Source organism: Apiospora hydei (genome assembly GCF_038363865.1).
Source record: "Apiospora hydei strain CBS 114990 chromosome Unknown utg000004l_segment0_segment0, whole genome shotgun sequence".
Taxonomy (NCBI): Eukaryota; Fungi; Ascomycota; class Sordariomycetes; order Amphisphaeriales; family Apiosporaceae; genus Apiospora; species Apiospora hydei.
Window position 1 is genome coordinate 4236580 of NW_027117363.1, and position 18835 is coordinate 4255414.

Sequence of the window (18835 nt, forward strand, 5' to 3'; positions counted from 1 at the left end):
GCCAAATTTCATAAGTATGGTTGTTTGAGCCCTTTGATTGGTATGTCAATTGTTATCTATTAGGACAGAGCTAGACCAGGAGCGGGAGAAAATGGGATATGAGGATTTGCTGTACACCTGGCCTGGGCCACGGTGAAGGACATTGCAGTCCCAGCTTCACACTGGACTATATGCTACAGAGCTACGATCTAACGAACCGGCATCCATCAAGTAAGAATCTTTTGGAAAAACTCGCCTTTATTCCCGTCCCAGGAGAGATGAGCTGCAGTGGCTAATAGAAAGTGGTAATAGAACTCTCAAGTCGAAAGACCCCCTTTCCCATCTCGAGTAGGTCATGTCTTTCCGTCTTCAACAGCACCTCCAACCTTTCCCAAGGCATTGAAGTCTCAATTGTATCTGAAGATGGATTTCTGGGCGTTCTGACTGCCGGTCCAGCTTCAAACGCGCTTTGTATGAACTTTGGGAACCCATAGTAGCCTAATCGACCGGGCCATGTCGGGCGAATGCACGATGGCTCCCTCGTAATAATGCTGGCTCTCTTTAGAACATGCTAATGCCTCACCTGTAACAATAGTTCTATGTGGCGAGTTTGTTATCCCTAGGGAGTAGCAGCTATCGATATTCATCATGATCCAATACTCTTCTTGCGCTTCACAGTAGCGTATCCAGCATGGTAATCACTAATGCCAGGCGAGTCGAGTGTTCATAGCATACCCGGAGCTCTGTAAGGCACCTTGGTGAGCAGGGGTGCTAGGAAACATCTCAAGACACCTCCCGAGGTATGCCGTCCTTGGTGAAGTGCTGTGGCATCGCAACATCAATTACATGCCGTGCCATATAGAAGCTGCCCAATTCTATGCTACAAACTTCGCAACATGCATCGAAGCAGGCGGAAGCAGGCATTGTCGATGTTCCGATACCTGGGCTGCCACATAAATGACCCCCTATGAACATCTCTAGTTTGCCAAAGTAGGGCATCATCACAGAGCGGAGTGGTGAACCCAGCAGCTGTGCTCGCTCTGACCAGATGTGGTTCTTTTCTCGAAGGGGGCCCCAATAGGCCGCGACAGCAGACAGGCCTTCCCGGGTAGGCCTTATCTATATTCCAAGAAGGCGTAGCTACGGGATCTGGATGGTCTGAAAATAGATGTCTAGGCTGTTTCACGAAGCAGCAGCCGAATCCCTGGCACCAGCACCTGATTCGAGGTTAATAACAAGGGCTCGTGGCACTGCGAAAAAAAAAAAAAGCAACAGCATCTTGTTGCCATGTTCGTTCAGCTTTTGTCTCGATCGATGCTGACGTGGCTGCATGAAGGCGGGATGGGATGGTGGATGGGAATCATGGGATGGTGGATGGCGAATCCGAATCTGGGGGTGGGGGTCCCAAGACGGAAAGTTTCTACCAAGTAGAAGGGCCAGGCAGGGGTTTGGGGGTTTACTACTTGTTAATGATGCCAATCAATGCAAGGGACACGAGACCACAAACGGGCTGTCAAGTAATGGAAATCCGTTTGCCGGGACACTTGGCGAAGCTGTTACGTGATGGAAAGTCCTGACGTCTGTCTAGGTCTGAGCCTTACGCCTTGGCACCATGAGCTTATTCCAACGTTTGTCCCGACGCATACTGATACGGGAATGGACAATGATGATGCTGAGCGATGCATTTCGTTGACCGTGTGGTTGACCGTGTGCCTGCGAGAACAATACCGCGACGCTGGTCGGGATCCCGGGCAGCGTCGTAACGATGACATACATGGATATGAATCGGATCGACCTGGCCGTTTCTCTCAGATGCTCGAGTTGGCGCCAAGAAGGCCCTGAACTAAATCCGCCGCATCGCTATTGGCCGAGATAAGGCAGACTTTGCCAAGAGATAAGGTCAGCCCTTGACCCCCGTCGCGGGTGGGCACTTTGGGCACTTTGGTGGAGATGCTGCTGAGTAGGCCGAAGCTAGAGGGGGCTTACAGCTGCTACCACGCTACACGGTAATAACTGTGCCTACCATTACGACTTATTGCTTCTGAGCCGGGGGCATTGAAAGGACAAGACAAAGACAGCCTTGCCTGGTCTCTCGATAGGTAGGTTACGGGCGCTCCGTATCTCAGCTGGATGGGAGTACAAGTACTCAGTGCTGAGCATGCGGATAGTGGTTTCACATGGGCCGATTAGCACATGACTGCCGGTGCTCTTATCTCTTGCCGATTGCATCGGCTTGTGAAAAGCTCTGACAGAGACGTTTGTTTCATAAGGCAATGCTAGCCAGCTAATAACTCTTCGAGCTGAGATTGGAGTCGTCCTGGGTTTCCAGCGTCTTATTGACATCATGGCCAGCGGCTTTTACCACACACAAACAGTAACAACACCCGTCGTTATCACGCACAGGCACCACTAGCGCTCGCCCAGAGAAATTGTTAGTGCAGTACAAGGCCATGCAGCAGCGGACTGAACGCACCGTCTGAGCTTGATTACCTAGGTATGTACTTATCCTCGCGGCTTGGTACCTTAGAGCCAACCTGGCCGACCCCGACACTACCGGTACGTCCTCAGCAGCAAGTAAGCATATTGTCAATCGTCCGGGTTTTCACCTCCCCAGGCCGCTTAGTCGGGTAGGGAAAACCAGACGAGCTCGAATTGATGCATTTGATGGGAAACATGCCATGGACCTAGCTTGACCGTGTGCGATTGATGATATAAACAACAGCTACAACCGCAGATAAGATAGATAGATCGATATCTAAACAGTAAGTGGCAAGTGCCTTGGGACAAACTCTTTGTAAGTCCCAAGACAAACGATTTCGTAAAATTTTCATGGGCCCCACGTATTGGCCCCAGCGGTTCTGGGGCCTGTGCTTCTGCCCGTTCTATTTGGGGGTGTTGTGTGCGAGATGCAGGGCCGGTCTTGGCTCGTCGATACGTGAGCTGCGGCGGGCTCGGTACGGTACGGAACATTGCAGTCGAGGTGATATCCGAGAGCCCTAGCTTTGATGGCATCCATTGGTCCAAGGTTTCTTGGGTTAGGATGGTGCCTGAGTGGGATTCAGGAAAAGTTGAAGAAGACAACGGAACAGCGAGAGAGATATATATCGTTATATATACACATATACTTCTTATACCAATGTCGTGATTGTATAGAATCGCCAAGGCGTAAAGTGTGCTACTGGTCCGGCATCAACCTGTTGACCCAAACTCGAAATGGATCAATTGATGGAAAACAGCCCCCTATGGTTTGCTTCAAGCTTTTTCTTCGCAGAGTACCGAATCATGGTCGGGGAAAGTGTTCTGCAGAGTCCAAAGTCCGGCCTCCCAAATCAGGTCTAGATTGCAAGGTTAGATCAAGCACCCACTTATATCATGCTCAGCATGGCATGGGGTTTCCGAGGCTGGCCCCATCGTATTTGAAGATTCAACGACAAATCCGACTTTCCTGGTGAGTAGATACGATACGGCAGAGTTCCGTTCCTCGCCATTGTCCGTTTCGACCTAGTTCGACCCGCTGCCCGTTGTCGCCTTGTTTCGCCTCCATTGGCCGGTGACGTGCCCGGCCAGAGGCCAGTCACCAGTCACCAGTCTTCGTCGAGCGAGAGATAGGGAGAGGCGGACGCCGGCACGCCCAGACTGCTGCTGGCCACACAAACTCAGGCCGGCCGCTCATGGCAATAGTAATAAACCACACCGCATGTATGTACATGCTTCAAATATATCCGCAGAATCCAGAATTCGGCAACGGATGGTCCGATCGAGTCTTCTTGTCCGCCTCTGCAGACCGTTTTTGCTGAACCAAGGTAACGCTTTCATGCAAGCGCAGAAGCGATCCATTCCCATTCACACCAATCGCGACATCGGTCCTTTGCCTGGCACTGGCATCCCGCGCGGTGGCTGTTCGAGCTGGAACAAGCACGAACCTTGGCACTGGGCCGCCCCAAATCCCACTTTTCCTGACGGAAGCTCTCTGCTAAACGTTGCCCATTGATGGCAGGACATGGGCAACATGGGAACGTCCAAGTACCCAGCTAACGCACGTCGCCTGGACGAGTCTCCCCCATTATCTGCATTCCATCTGGGTCACCCTCTTATTGGTTTGGGCGCCGATTTCTTCCCAAATATGGCGCCCCTGTTCTCAGTTCTCAGGGATCAGGTACTTCGGTACGGGTGATCTCGCGACCTAGGGATTCCTTCCTGGAGCTTTCGGCGCAGAGGAAACCTAGGTAGCGTCCACCTTTATTACTTAGCCAGTGTCGCCTTCGTATATAACTCTATGCCGCGGCCATCTGTTGCCCGGTAAAGGAGTCGTCCTCGTTCCACATTGCTCTCCTTGTATTTTTGGATAGAGTTCACGACCGGGGGACCTTCGTCTGCAGATTCCAGCCTACACAGCATATCTACCGCCACATCGAGACGCCTTTTCGACTCGACAAGTTCATCGCTGCGACACCATGTCGTACTCATGGGTTGGAGCTCCTACCGAGTTCAATGGCACCAACGAAGAGACCGGTGGTGACTCCAGTACGTCTACACCCGCTGACTGCACCTTGGTCTTCGCTATCCTGCACACAGCTTGGAGGATGACTGCTTACCTCGACGAATCGTGTAGCCACCGAAAACCTAAACCAATGGTATCAATCCGGAGATCAAGCCTTCATCATAGTGGCGGCCTGTATGGTCCTGATTATGGTGCCTGGTATCGCCTTCCTCTACTCTGGTTTGTCTCGAAGAAAGTCGGCCCTGTCGTTGATTTGGGTGGTTATGATGTCCTTCTCTGTCATCATTGTAAGTATAGGAGTTCAGCACCAGCTGCCGAGTCACCACTGTCTAACAGCATTTGTCCACAGTTCCAATGGTACTTCTGGGGATATTCATTGGCATTTAGCAGCACTGCCACAAATGGATTTATCGGCGATCTACACCACTTCGGTCTCATCAACACACTCGCCAAGCCATCACCCGGTTCTCCTCTCATCCCCGAGCTTCTGTACTCGTTCTACCAGGTAAGCAAGCCGATTTTCATCTGTGCGACCAGCGCAGCCCCGTTACGGAAGTCTTAGGCTGACATGCTGTGATTTCAATAGATGCAATTCTGCGCCGTGACCGGTGCGCTCGTGATTGGTGCGACTGCCGAACGAGGCCGTGTCCTTCCCGCCATGGTTTTCACCTTTTTCTGGGCTACTATCGTCTACTGCCCTGTTGCCTGCTGGGTCTGGAATGTGAATGGATGGGCGTTCAAATACGGAGTTCTCGATTACGCCGGAGGTGGCCCTGTCGAAATTGTCAGTGGAATGTCCGCGCTCGCCTACTCCTGGGTCCTCGGCCGCCGCCACGAGAAGATGATGCTCAACTTCCGACCCCACAACGTGTCCCTCATCACCCTCGGAACGATTCTGCTGTGGTTTGGGTGGCTGGGCTTCAACGGCGGCTCTGCGTTTGGTGCTAACCTTCGCGCTGTGATGGCCTGTTGGAACTCCTGCTTGACTGCTATGTTTGCCGCCATGACGTGGTGCCTCCTCGATTTCCGCCTGGCTAAGAAATGGTCGATGGTCGGCTGGTGTTCCGGTGTCATCTCTGGTCTTGTCGCTGCCACTCCTGCCTCGGGTTTCATCCCCCGTGGGCCTCGATCATCTTGGGCGTTGTCACCGGAGTGTGCTGTAACTTCGGCACTAAGGGTATGCTGCACGTCTACTCTACCAAGCGTCAATTGCTAACCTCGTGACAGTAAAATTCCTGCTCAAGATCGACGATTCCCTTGATGTGTTCGCCGAACACGGTATCGGCGGCATGGTTGGCCTCGTCTTCAACGCACTGTTCGGTGCTGGCTACATCATTGGCCTTGACGGAGTCAACACGGGCGCCATTACCGGAGGCTGGCTGGATCACAATTGGAAGCAGCTTTACATCCAGATCGCCTATATCGTTGCCTGCACGGCCTACTCCTTCGTTGTTTCCGCCATCATCGCCAAGATCATCGACATCATCCCTGGCCTCCACCTCCGTGCCAGTGAGGAGGCGGAGCTTCTGGGCATGGACGACGACCAACTTGGCGAGTTTGCTTACGATTACGTCGAGGTTCGCCGTGATTTCCTTGCCTGGACTCCGGCGAAGGAGGATCCCCACAGCGGCCACGCTCAAATCGTACCTCAGCACGGCATCGAGGAGCATGCGCACATGGCCAACACCAATGGGACGTCGCTCGAGTCCGAGGCCGAGAAGATTGGCATCTCGGCTCGCGCACCTGCCAAGCAAGCGGCCATTGACAAAGAAGTGCACGAGCAAGATCCTCGCGACCCGGCCACGACGACGCAATAAAAGCGGCCGTTCTGGGCGTGCTTGTGGGATTCGGATATACGATTTTTTCATTTTTTTTTACGTGGACCAATTTGGTCTGTTGGGATCTCTGTACAATCAACCGCCTTGTTAGGAAACAGGCGGAAAAACTATGGGAATGATGTAAGCTGCGTACATATGGAGATTGCTTTGCGCTTAAAAAAGCGAACCAAATGGGAGCGAGGAGTTACGGGATCTAGATACCAATCTACATTTTCTTTTCCTGTCACTGCCACGCCATTACGGGCCGTAATAAGTAATCAACCCATGTGTGCCTAGATTGACGCGAGTTGCAACCTACATCATTGATGAGAGTCGGTTTCGGTACGGACCCCACCTTTTGCCATGGATGGATTGGGGGAATCTTTTATCGATAATGCAACTGGGAGCTGAGGGTGCACCTTCCATGCCCCCATCCTGGAAGCTTAACATGCCCGCCATGGCCATGCGCCCAACCAACTTGAACTACCTGAACCTCTCGACCGGCCCAAATGCCTTTATGACCAATTCTGCCTCATTCAATACATACAACATCGCACAGGCTTACTTGTTCTTTACTCTCGATAGAGTAGCTATTACCGTGGGCTCGGAACCCAGAAGCACCAGGCCAGAAACGTACGCTCAGAACATGATGACATGGCGAACGTTGCTGGCCCCGCGGGGAAGCTTCAAGTGAGCAGATGCGTTTGCGAAACTGGTCACCAGCGATACCATCTGCCACCCACCGCTACAATCCCCTTCGACCACCCAGGTCCTACGGGTCCTGCGAATCCCGCCGTTTTCCTCCCACACGCCGACCTGACCGACGATGATGATGACGACGAAGAGGAAGACGGAAGTGACGATGGCGGCAACGGCAATGCTGGGCAACTACAGCCTGCAAACCCGCCCCCGATTGGGATTGCTACTGCAGGCGTTGGGTTTGATGGCTGGCCAGACCCTCTGTCGGATGATTCGGACGAGTCGGACGACCTGGCTAGCGAAGCAGACGCGACCAACACAATCTCTGAACAGTTCCCCGAAGACGGAACTCCGCCGTCCGTCGCGCCCTCGAGGCTAAACCTCACAGCTTTGTCGCAAGTCCACAACCTCTACTTCGCAGCCTACAGAAACCAGATCCACATCTCGCGCCCACGTAGCTGTGTTGCGCACAGTCTCCCTTCCGTCCCGGACTTTGTTCTCACGCCACCCGTGAGCGATGCGGGAAGAAGGGTTATCGGGGCTCTTGATCGGGAATTTTCCCACCAGGTCAACCATCTGATCACCGGGATGCTTGGGGAACAGGAAATTCTCCTTCTTGCCTACGATGACGGCGATGTGATCGCGTACTACACTAGAGCTCTCCAAGCAGAAGTGGCCCGGCGCGAGGCAGATTGCGAGATCAATGACCACACGGTCCGCCCCTTCTTCCACGAGAATGTCCAACGGTCCGCTTGGGGCCTGGCAATCCATCAAAAATCCCGCGCAATAGCTGTCGGGTCTAACGCTCACGAAGCCACTGTCTTTTTGCCAGCCTTATCCGGCTATGAGTTTGAAACGCTGCCGCGCATGCGTCGTGGTATCGAACCGCTATATAAGACCGTTGTCAGGGACATCCACGAAGTCAAGAAAGAGGGAGATGTTCCCTATATGACACCGCGCGATGTATCGTTTGCCATGAATCGCAGGCATCTCAACTGGAAGATCGTATTCGAAACCGGAGACCTAGGTCATAACATACCGAACCTTGCTTTCAGTAGCGACGCAGAGGGCCATGTCGATAAGGTTGTAGCTGTCGACGTGAGAGGAACCATCTGGCTCCTGAATATATGGGAGTTGTGGGAGCCTCCTACTATGATACCAGGCATCCACAGGTCAAGAATGGCCCCGAATGGTATCCTCCCTGACCAAACGAGGTAAGTTAAACGCCCCAAGGTGATGTCGTTGGGCTCGTAAACCAACTTGAGCCCGACCACTACAGAGAGTTTTGATACTGATCTGGAAAAAAAAAAAGACCCTTGGGCTGGGGTGTTGTGGTGATACCCGAAACCAGTTTTCTGGCCACGGCCAACTTCCATGAATCGCTTGGCATAACCCCTCAAAAAGCACGATTTGCCGAAAACGATAGGATTGGTCGTTGGATCGACACCAGTCGTGCAATACATAGCCTACCACACATTGCAACCAATCACCCCTGGGCTCGTCGAGCGAACCGCGTTGCGCCCTTTGAGCATCAACACCTCGTCGAGTCTGACTGCTGGGTTGAGAAGTTTCGGGATAGCAGCCACAGCTTGAAGCCAGTCGAAGTCAGACCTGGAAAGAGCAAGAAGCGCAGTAAGATCCTCAAAGATGGAAGCAGCATTCTTCGCACCTACGAGACGGATATCGAGCTGAGGAGTCATGAAGAAGGTGGAGTTGGTATCATGTGCCAGCATGCGACCGCGCAGGTGAACCGGCCGACTTTCCCGTTGGCAAGATGGGGAATAGACCGGATCAGCAACGTGGTGTTTGTGCCGGAGCTCTCGCTTGTTGTCGGAGCGTCTATGTCAGGCCGTGTTGCTTTGGTCACGTTGACGAAGCCTCAACCGCGTAATGATCAGTTTGAATGGTATTTCGAACGGGGGTTCAGGATCGAGGCTATTCTGCCAACGAAGAAGGACGAGGATGCTGGCTTGCGGCCTATCTGCCCTCTGTACGGGGTGGCAGTTGGGCCTCTGCCTGTCGCCACGGGATTTGGGGACAACCAGGCAAGAAACAATCTTAGATATCGCCTGATGATTCATTATTATGACCTACGGATTCTGAGCTATGAAATCAGCCGGAACGTAGAAACAAATAGACTGATGGTCACTTAAGGGCCAAGCATTCCTACCAACAAAATGGTATTGGGCGGCGCCGGTGGGCGTTGGGGGCTTTCTCATGGCTTGGAGTCCTGCTTGCTTGATTATTTCTCAGGTCAACACATTCTAGCGAGGATTCGAGGTGTCGCCTCTCAGCGATAAACACAAATGAACATGTTTGCTACTTGTCCATCCATCGCAATCTCCAGTTTTCCGTTGGTTTGTGTAGTATTCGGGATGCCCGTCCAGAGCCCACATGACCTGATGGCAGCATACCTAATACTCTCCGACGATAGAAATTTTCTACGTAGGTGCGCGAGACGGCATACGCTTTGTTAACATGTGATAGCCCCCATCCCATCTTGCATGGCATTGCGAAGGCGGCAACAAGTGTTCACCGACTGATGAGAAACCAGGGTCTGTCTTGCTCGAGCATCCCAAAATAGGGGTTAAAGATGCAGCAAGTGACGTGATTTGAAGACGGGATCTATGGCCTTTACCATTTCGGTGCACCCCAGATGCACTGGTTGACGTCTTGAACAACTATGCATCTACAGCTACGGTATGTACGGTACATCGTATGTTGACATCTTGGCTGGATCTGGAGGAGAGGAGGAGTACCTGCCAACTGCTCTGCTGTGCTGTGGTAGGACCAATTCGGGTACGAATACGACGAGGAGGCGATGCCATTGGCTGCAGGGCTCGGCTTTTTACGTGGTTACTGCAGATTGCTTAACTGGCTAGCAGCAGGGCTAGGTGATTAGCGGTTAGGGCCGCCCCCTGCCAGTGCATAGTGGGAGGAAACGGGCGAATGGCCGTTCGCCAAAAGTCAATTGACAAATTTCCAGGGACTTGCAAATTGCATACCTGCCTTGCATATTGACAGAGTACACATCCGCATATCCATATCGTCCAGCCAGACCTGGAGGTCCTTGTCTTCCCCTTGACACGACCCTTTTCTTAAATTCCCCCTTCCCTTTGGTCGCGACGGCGACTTTCCTCACCTGTTGCAAACTACCATCTTCGTCTCACCGGGTGCCATTGACTGCTCCTCCAACCCTTCCAATCCCTCTATCCTCTCCAGTTCTTCGCCATGGGCGCGCTGGAAGAGTTGGCGGGCCCGTTGGTCCAGCAGTTCACACAACTGCATGTGGCGGCGCAAGTCGGCGCCCTTGCCGCTGCTTTCATCGCCCTCTCCGTCTTCGTCCACGTTGCGAGCCAGTTCCTCTTCAAGAACCCCAATGAGCCTCCGCTGGTCTTCTCCTGGTTCCCCGTCGTGGGCAGCACCATTACTTACGGCATGGACCCCCTCGCTTCTTCCGGGAGAACCGTGCCAAGTACGGCGACATCTTCACCTTCATCCTCCTGGGCAAGAAGACCACCGTCTACGTCGGCTGCCAGGGCAACGACTTCATTCTCAACGGCAAGGCCAAGGATGTCTGCGCCGAGGATATCTACACCGTTCTCACCACCCCCGTCTTCGGCAAGGATGTCGTGTACGACTGCCCCAACTCCAAGCTCATGGAGCAGAAGAAGGTACGCCAGATCGCCCTTACCCAACCCCCTGCATCATGGCAACGGCTAACGATATGGTTAAAAATAGTTTATGAAGATCGCCCTTACCACCCAGGCCTTCCAGTCATACGTTCCCATCATCGCCGACGAGGTTAGCTCCTACTTCAAGAAGAGTGCCGATTTCAAGGGGAAGTCGGGCATCGTGAACATGCCTCCCAAGATGGCCCAGATCACCATTTTCACTGCTTCCCACTCGCTCCAAGGCAAAGAGATCCGCCACAAATTCGACGAGACCCTGGCCGACCTGTACCACGATCTGGACATGGGCTTCAACCCGGTCAACTTCATGCTGCACTGGGCCCCTCTGCCCTGGAACAACCGCCGCGATCACGCACAGCGAACCATCGCCAAGATCTACATGGACACTATCAAGGAACGACGCGCTGCTGGCAAGTCGGACGCGCAGGACATGATGTGGCATCTGATGGGCTCGACTTACAAGAATGGCACTCCTGTGCCCGATCACGAGATTGCCCACATGATGATCGCTCTGCTCATGGCTGGCCAGCACTCTTCCTCCTCCACCAGCTCTTGGATTATGCTTTGGCTCGCTGCGCGCCCGGACATCATGGAAGATCTCTACCGTGAACAGATGGAGAACCTCGGTGCTGACCTCCCGCCGCTCCAGTATGAGGATCTTGCCAAGCTGCCTCTCAACCAGGCCATTATCAAGGAAACTCTTCGCCTCCATGCCCCTATCCACTCCATCATGCGTGCCGTCAAGCAGCCGATGCCTGTGCCCGGTACCAAGTACGTCATCCCCCTAGCCATGTTCTCCTCTCTGCCGGTGGTGTCACCGCCACCGACCCGACATACTTCCCCGACCCGGACACCTGGGAGCCCCATCGATGGGACAAGGACTCGCCTATTGCCCCCCGTATGGTGGCCAAGAACGAGGACGAGGAAGAGAAGATCGACTACGGTTATGGTCTGGTCAGCAAGGGTGCCGCGTCTCCTTACCTGCCCTTTGGCGCCGGCCGACACCGATGCATTGGCGAGCAGTTTGCCAACGTCCAGCTTCAAACTATCACGGCCATGGTTGTTCGCGAGTTCAAGTTCCGCAACGTCGACGGCAGCAACAAGGTGATTGGCACCGACTACGCCTCGCTGTTCTCAAGACCCCTGGAGCCCGCCAACATTCACTGGGAGAAGAGAGATGCGTAGTCGGTCTGGCGATACTTCTTGAAGGACCGGATGGGATTTCTTGTACATAGCGTTTAGCACACATATATCGGCATAGACGATGGCCTCACAACATGGGAGGGAGGCGACATAGACGAGACCACCGAAACCTAACGTATACATACAATAATACTAATTAAGGATATGAGATGATGCAGCTTCCAGTTTAGTGACGATGTGAATTATGCATTCTTGATGTTTCGTAGGTACATACCTGTACTTGTGTATCTGCTTTGATTCTGGTGCCAATTGTGCCCGAGGTGTCCCGGGAGGAGGGGTTTGCAGCTTCCATCTTTCGGCAAGTATGTATATGTACATTACCCATGTACCTACCTTGGGTAACCTTTCTTGCAGCCTGCGGGAGTTACTTTGAGCTCCGAAATTAGTTCTGCTACCTACACAACATATGATGTCCAATTCTGTTCTTGGTGCATGTTGATAGCCACGGTTGTCATATGCAACATTGTTGTGTGCTAGTCACATGCAGCAATTCGGTTGGGAGCTGTAAGTAGTCGACTGCCGCAATGCGCCTCGCTCGTTGCGCATTGACAAGAAACGGTGACGTCTGACACGCATCTGTTTCGCCATCATTCCACCACCCCATCAGAAGCAAACATGACTCCCGCCGCGAACATCGGCTCTCTCGTCCGCCTCTGGGGCATTTCCGCCTCCCACCTCCCATCGCCTACCGCTTCATCTGACGACCTGGCTCCCTTCCTCGTCTCGATCCTCCAAGAAGCCCTCCCCTTCATCGACAGCGCCGCGCCACGTCGTAGCCGCTGCGACGACCCTAGTTCTGCTGCTGCTGCTGCGACGACGGCGGCGGCGACCAAGAACCCATGGAAGCCCAAGGGCGTCAAGACGTCGCCAGCCGATTCGGCTGCGCCAGTCGAAGTGTCGGAGCGCGTCGTCGGCGCGGGCGAACTCGAGACTGTCGTGGCGCGCGCCTTGCTGAGCGACGAGACCAGGAAGAAGACGCAGTCGAGGCTCGGGAACGAGGTCTGGGCCTGCCGCCGCAGCGTCCATGCGGACGCCGCCCAGAAGGGCACCGCGAGCTGGGCCGAGTTTGTGCGCTGCTTCCGCGACGAGCATGCCGCCGCCGAGGACGGGTTCACACCGGCCGTCGTTGCGGCGTGCGAGGCGCTTAGCTGGGACTGCGGTGGTGTTGGGCCGGTCGACATAGCGGAGGAGGAAGAAGAAGAAGAAGAAGAGGATAATGTCAATAGCGCACGGCAGCGTTGGGGCCGGTTCACGCTCAAGGTCGTCGAGATGCGGCACAAGGTCGGCCGGCCGGTACTCAAGGACCGCACGTTCACCGTGCTGCAATTGACCGCCACGGCTGTGCCCGTGGCCGGCGAGGCTGGGGGCGAGCCACGTGAGTTTGTGGTGGCCAGCATCCCCGTGCCGGACTTCGGGACGAAGGAGGCGAGTCGGCTGGCGCGTGAGAAGGGTGCGCAAATCGCGGCCTACGTCAGCGTCGAGCGCATACGTGTACTGGACGCGCGACCAGCAGGGCCAGGGCCAGAGTCAGGGCCAGAACCGGACCGGCAAGGCCGGCGAGATCGAGTGGCTCATGGCCACGGCAAGCGACGCCGGTGGTGTGCTGCCGTCGTGGGTCCAGAACATGGCTATGCCGGGGATCATCTGGAAGGACGTCCCGCTGTTTCTCAAGTGGATCGCCGGGGAGAGGCTGAGCAAGGACGCTGCCAAGGTCGGCCCGCCCGGGGGCGCCGAAGCTACCGAGAATACTACTGCCACCAGCACGGGCAAGTCGGCAGGAGGAGAAGGAGGAGGAGTGAGCGCCCCCAAAGCGGCGGCAGCATCCGAGGAAGTAGCGGATGATACGGATGTAACGAACAAGATTGCGGCGGCGTTCGACGCAGCTCGGGAATCCGAGGCAGCGGATTTCGATGCGCGGACTGGCGCTATGGATCTGAAGTAAGGGGACTATGCAAGTTACGAGAATGGCCTATATGGCGCTGTCCACGGCCGGCCCGTACCGACTATGACAGCAGATACGGATTTGAAGATAACACTGCTGAATCACAAGAATATAAAAACGTATGTTCTTTCGTTCCTGGGTTTATTTGCACTGCCTGCATATGTGTACAGTCGGTTGATTGCGAAGCGGTCTTCTTCGCCGTCTTCGGGGTCGTCTGCCCGGGATCACTCATACCTCGCTCTGAGTCTTGCGAAAGCGCCGAGGTGACTCTTCATGCACTGCGGCATCGGTCGATGCCGGAGTGAAGTAAGCACATACATTGCTCGTTGTAGGCGTCTTATGTCAACATTGAAGTAAGCCGGGTATGTATGTAGGTAGGTATGTAGGTATGTACATATATGTAAAGTACATAGGTAAGAGGTAGGCACCAAATCAATGCAAGGTACCTGGCTCCAGGTACCTGTGCCGTTGTGCCTACCTACATGTAGGTGGCCTAGCGCCCGGCTCCGACTATGGAGCACTCGCTGGATCAACTGATACCTACTGATTAGCAGATTTGCCGTCACTTGCCCCGCGCCCAGTGAGTGTGAGTCAAATCAACAAAAATATTTCGTTCGAGCCGGCCGAAGGACTGACGCATTGCACCGCACGAGCTGTAGCCATTGACCTACAGGCGGAGAAGCATGTACCTTCACCTCTAACCTCCCACAATCTCACCCAGCAATACCGCCAAATTGTCTAGACCACTCTTCCGGGCCATTTGGGTGCGCAGGTCGCCATTTATCCCAGCCACCACTCCCCTTCGACGAGCACCAGTTGCGCGCCCCTTCTCTTCCTCTTCCTCTTCATCTTCATCTTCCTCCTACCCCGCATTGACTTCTACCACCATGGCTACCAACAGTGGCCGCGGCAACCCCATTGCGGCCGACGAGGGCCCCTCCAAGACCGCCGAGGGCGCGCCCCCTCCCGTCTCCAACACCACCAAGGACGCCCTCCAAAATGCCGGCCCCGCTGATGGTGCCGGCACTCACGCCCCGGCCAAGACAAGTCCATGCAGCAACCCGCAGAGCCCAAGGTGAAGACGGAGAAGGAGCTCGAGCGCGAGCGCAAGAAGGCCGAGAAGCAGGCCAAGTTCGAAGAGAAGAAGAAGGCCAAGGAAGCCGCCGCCGCCCAGGCCCCCGCCGCCTCCAACAAGGCCAAGAAGCCGAAACCTCCCCAAGCCCGAGGAGGAGCCTCTGCCCCCGTACGTCGAAGAAACCCCCGCCGGCGAGAAGAAGCGCCTCAAATCCCTCGACGACCCCCACTTCAAGGCCTACGACCCCATCGCCGTCGAGAGCGCCTGGTACCAATGGTGGGAGAAGGAGGGCTTCTTCAAGCCCCAGTTCACTGCCGAGGGCGAAGTTAAGCCCGAGGGCAAGTTTGTCATCGTCATCCCGCCGCCCAACGTCACCGGCGCACTGCACATGGGTCACGCGCTGGGCAACTCGCTGCAGGATGTCATGATCCGATGGAACCGCATGCACGGCAAGACTACCCTGTGGCTGCCCGGCTGCGACCATGCCGGCATCTCCACCCAGTCCGTCGTCGAAAAGATGCTGTGGAACCGGGAGAAGAAGACGCGCCATGACCTGGGCCGCCCCAAGTTCATCGAGCGTGTGTGGCAGTGGAAGGAGGACTACCACGTCCGCATCAACAACGCCCAGCGAAAGATGGGTGCTTCCACGGACTGGACCCGCGAGGCTTTCACCGTACGACCCCCCCAGAGTAATAGGAACCAGCCGGGATTGTGTAAGCTGACTGACTTGTGGCAGATGGACAAAAACCTGTCGGCTGCCGTGACGGAGACTTTCGTCAAGCTCCACGAAGAGGGCACCATCTACCGAGCGAACAGGCTGTATGCTTTCTCCTTATTGATCTACTTCTCTTCTTTGGCGAGAACTGTACTAATATTGAAAACAACAGTGTCAACTGGTGTACGCAGCTCAACACCACCCTGTCTAACCTCGAAGTCGTCAACAAGGAGCTGCCTGGCAAGACTCTCCTGGACGTCCCAGGTTACGAGAAGAAGATCGAGTTCGGTACCATTCACCACTTCAAGTATCCCATCGAAGGTACAAATGAAACCATTGAGGTCGCCACGACACGTCCGGAGACCTTGCTTGGTGATACCGGAATCGCCGTCCACCCTGCAGATGACCGATACAAGCACCTTGTCGGCAAGAATGCCGTCCACCCCTTCATTGAGGGTAGATTGATGCCTATGTAAGCAACCTGCGTGCTCGTCTCATTACACAGGCGCGAGTCTTGCTAATCCTGTACCTACAGTGTCGCAGATGACTATGTTGAGAAGGACTTTGGTACTGGTGCCGTCAAGATCACACCGGCGCATGACCCCAACGATTTCGCCCTCGGCACACGCCACAACCTCAAATTCATCAACATCCTGACTGACGATGGCTTGATGAATGAAAATGCTGGCCCTTACAAGGGACAGAAGCGATTCGACGTCCGGTACACCATCATCAAGGATCTCAAGGAGAAGAACCTCTATGTTGACTGGAAGGACAACCCCATGACTGTCCCTCTCTGCGACAAGACGAAGGATGTGATTGAACCCGTCATGAAGCCCCAGTGGTGGATGAAAATGGACGACCTCGCCAAGCCTGCCCTCGACGTTGTCAAGAACGGCAAGATCAAGATCCGCCCCGAGTCGGCCGAGAAGAGCTACTACAGGTGGATGGAGAACATCAATGATTGGTGTATCTCCCGACAGTTGTGGTGGGGCCACCAGTGCCCCGTCTACTTCGCGCAAGTCGAGGGAGAGGAGAGTGATGAGGGCGATAGCAACCGTTGGTTCTCCGGACGCACCGAGGAGGAGGCTCAAGCCAAGGCCGACAAGGCTCTCGCTGGCAAGAAGTTCACGCTCAAGAGAGATGAGGATGTTCTAGATACCTGGTTCAGCTCCGGATTGTGGCCTTTCAGCACACTTGGCTGGCCGAACCAAACCCCTGATTTGCAGAAGCTCTACCCCACATCGGTCCTAGAAACAGGCTGGGACATTCTGTTCTTCTGGATCGCCAGAATGATCATGCTGGGCCTCAAGATGGTCGGCGAGGTTCCTTTCACCGAGGTTTACTGCCATTCGCTTGTCCGAGACTCCGAGGGTCGCAAGATGTCCAAGTCCCTGGGCAACGTCGTTGACCCCCTGGATGTGATTGCAGGTATCCCCTTGGAGGAGCTGCACTCCAAGCTCCTCGTTGGCAACCTGGACCCCAAGGAAGTCGAGAAGGCCACCAAGTACCAGAAGACTGCCTTCCCGGATGGCATTCCCCAATGCGGTACTGATGCTCTTCGCTTCTGCATGGCCAACTACGTGACGCCCGGTGGCGGTGACATTGCCTTTGATATCAAGGTCATGCATGGTTTCCGAAGGTTCTGCAACAAGATTTACCAAGCAACCAAATACGTGCTTGGCAAACTGGACAAGGACTTCGTGCCCAACAAGACTGGCAAGCTCACGGGCAAGGAGTCGCTAGCCGAGAAGTGGATCCTGCACAAGATGAACGCTTGCACCAAGGACATCAACGACGCCATCCCCGCGCGAGAGTTCTCCAAGGCCACTGGCGCCATCTACGTCTACTGGTACAACCAGCTGTGTGACGTCTTTATCGAGAACTCCAAGGCTCTGATCCAGGAGGGCACCAAAGAAGAGCAGGAATCTGCGACACAAACATTGTACACGGCGCTTGAGAGCGCTCTCACAATGATCCACCCCTTCATGCCTTTCCTGACAGAAGAGTTGTGGCAGCGTTTGCCGCGCCGTCCCAGCGACGAGACGCCTTCCATCATGTTGGCCAAGTACCCTGTCTACGACCCCGAGCTCGACAACCCCGCAGCTGCGGAAGCTTACGAGTTGGTCATGGGCTGCTCTAAGGGTGTCCGCTCCCTGATGGCTGAATACGCTCTGAAGGATGAGGCCAAGGGTAAGACCTCTTTTTCTCTGATTTGAAAAACTTGGCTGGATTTACTAACTCGAAAACAGTTTACATTCAAACCTACGACGAGACCGCCCACAAGACCGTGGCGGAGCAGCTCGCCTCGATCAAGTCGCTTTCGGGCAAGGGCGTAACCTCGGTTGAGATCACCCCGGGCACCGAGAGCCGGCCGGCCGGCTCCGTCGCTTTCCCAGTCTCGAGCGCCGCCGCCGTCTTCCTCCACGTCAAAGGTCGTGTCGATCTGGATGCCGAGATCGACAAGGCGTCCAAGAAACTTGACCGCACGCGCCAGGCCATCGCCAAGCAGCAGAAGCTGCTCTCGGACCCCAAGTACATCGAGAAGACGCCCCAGAACCTCCAGGAGGACGCCCGCCGTAAGCTGGGTGATTTCGAGTCTGAGGCTAAGGGCTTCGAAGGCACCATCAAGCAGTTTGAGGATTTGAAGCTGGAATAGAGAGGGAATGGTAGACGACGGGCGGAACGGACGTGGATGGGAAAGAATAAATATGACATGTCAGTTTCGGCTAAAGTCCGTAGACGCAAAATAGAGACTCGAGGAGTTTGGAGTAAAAAAGTAGGCCCATCAGACCCTTTGCACAAAAGATGGCGATATACACCTATGTTACACAAACGTTGCGAAGAGACCATCTTTTAATGGCTTTGTATAAGTGTTTTTGTGATTGAAATGCTACATCTGATGATACATGTCATGCTAAATATGTAGTTGAGTCGCAATAGCTGATCTGGTTGTACCCCCTTTTATGGGCAATGAACAGTAGAAGAATAATGACACTCGAAAAGCCGATGGCTCTTCCCATGTTTGTGTCGAGATCCATTCTTCCAAGTAACCAATCAGGGTCAGTATGCCAATGTAGATTCCCATGCTCTCTTGCTACGCCTTCTTCTCTTTCGTTCTTTTGAGGTATCTTGATGCCCAACCCTGAAATATCCAAAGACTCGCTTAAAAGCAAAACGGAAATGCGCCGCTCTCTCCAGTCCGGATAAAA

General features: G+C 54.5%; 5 protein-coding genes across 5 annotated transcripts; all 5 read left to right on the forward strand.

Moving 5' to 3' along the window:
- Positions 1-4433: 4433 nt before the first annotated feature.
- Positions 4434-6297, forward strand: PG997_003864 (uncharacterized protein; the record flags this gene model as incomplete). Its single annotated transcript, XM_066808179.1, has 5 exons — positions 4434-4503; positions 4592-4767; positions 4830-4985; positions 5067-5657; positions 5725-6297. 5 exons carry the CDS (start codon positions 4434-4436, stop codon positions 6295-6297), a joined length of 1566 nt encoding a protein of 521 aa, XP_066671797.1.
- A 654-nt stretch (positions 6298-6951) lies between these two features.
- PG997_003865 (uncharacterized protein) lies at positions 6952-9149 on the forward strand (the record flags this gene model as incomplete). The annotated part of the gene is made up of 2 exons (XM_066808180.1): positions 6952-8210; positions 8309-9149. 2 exons carry the CDS (start codon positions 6952-6954, stop codon positions 9147-9149), a joined length of 2100 nt encoding a protein of 699 aa, XP_066671798.1.
- Positions 9150-10227: 1078 nt separating this feature from the next.
- Positions 10228-11873, forward strand: PG997_003866 (cytochrome p450 51b; the record flags this gene model as incomplete). The annotated part of the gene is given in 4 exon segments (XM_066808181.1): positions 10228-10410; positions 10461-10670; positions 10738-11459; positions 11477-11873. The coding sequence occupies 4 exon segments, from the start codon at positions 10228-10230 to the stop codon at positions 11871-11873; spliced, it is 1512 nt and encodes a 503-aa protein (XP_066671799.1).
- A 633-nt stretch (positions 11874-12506) lies between these two features.
- Positions 12507-13833, forward strand: PG997_003867 (uncharacterized protein; the record flags this gene model as incomplete). The annotated part of the gene is made up of 2 exons (XM_066808182.1): positions 12507-13361; positions 13402-13833. The coding sequence occupies 2 exons, from the start codon at positions 12507-12509 to the stop codon at positions 13831-13833; spliced, it is 1287 nt and encodes a 428-aa protein (XP_066671800.1).
- An 887-nt stretch (positions 13834-14720) lies between these two features.
- Positions 14721-18282, forward strand: PG997_003868 (tRNA synthetases class I-domain-containing protein; the record flags this gene model as incomplete). The annotated part of the gene is made up of 7 exons (XM_066808183.1): positions 14721-14880; positions 14901-15076; positions 15105-15581; positions 15645-15727; positions 15796-16095; positions 16159-17816; positions 17876-18282. 7 exons carry the CDS (start codon positions 14721-14723, stop codon positions 18280-18282), a joined length of 3261 nt encoding a protein of 1086 aa, XP_066671801.1.
- Positions 18283-18835: the final 553 nt, after the last annotated feature.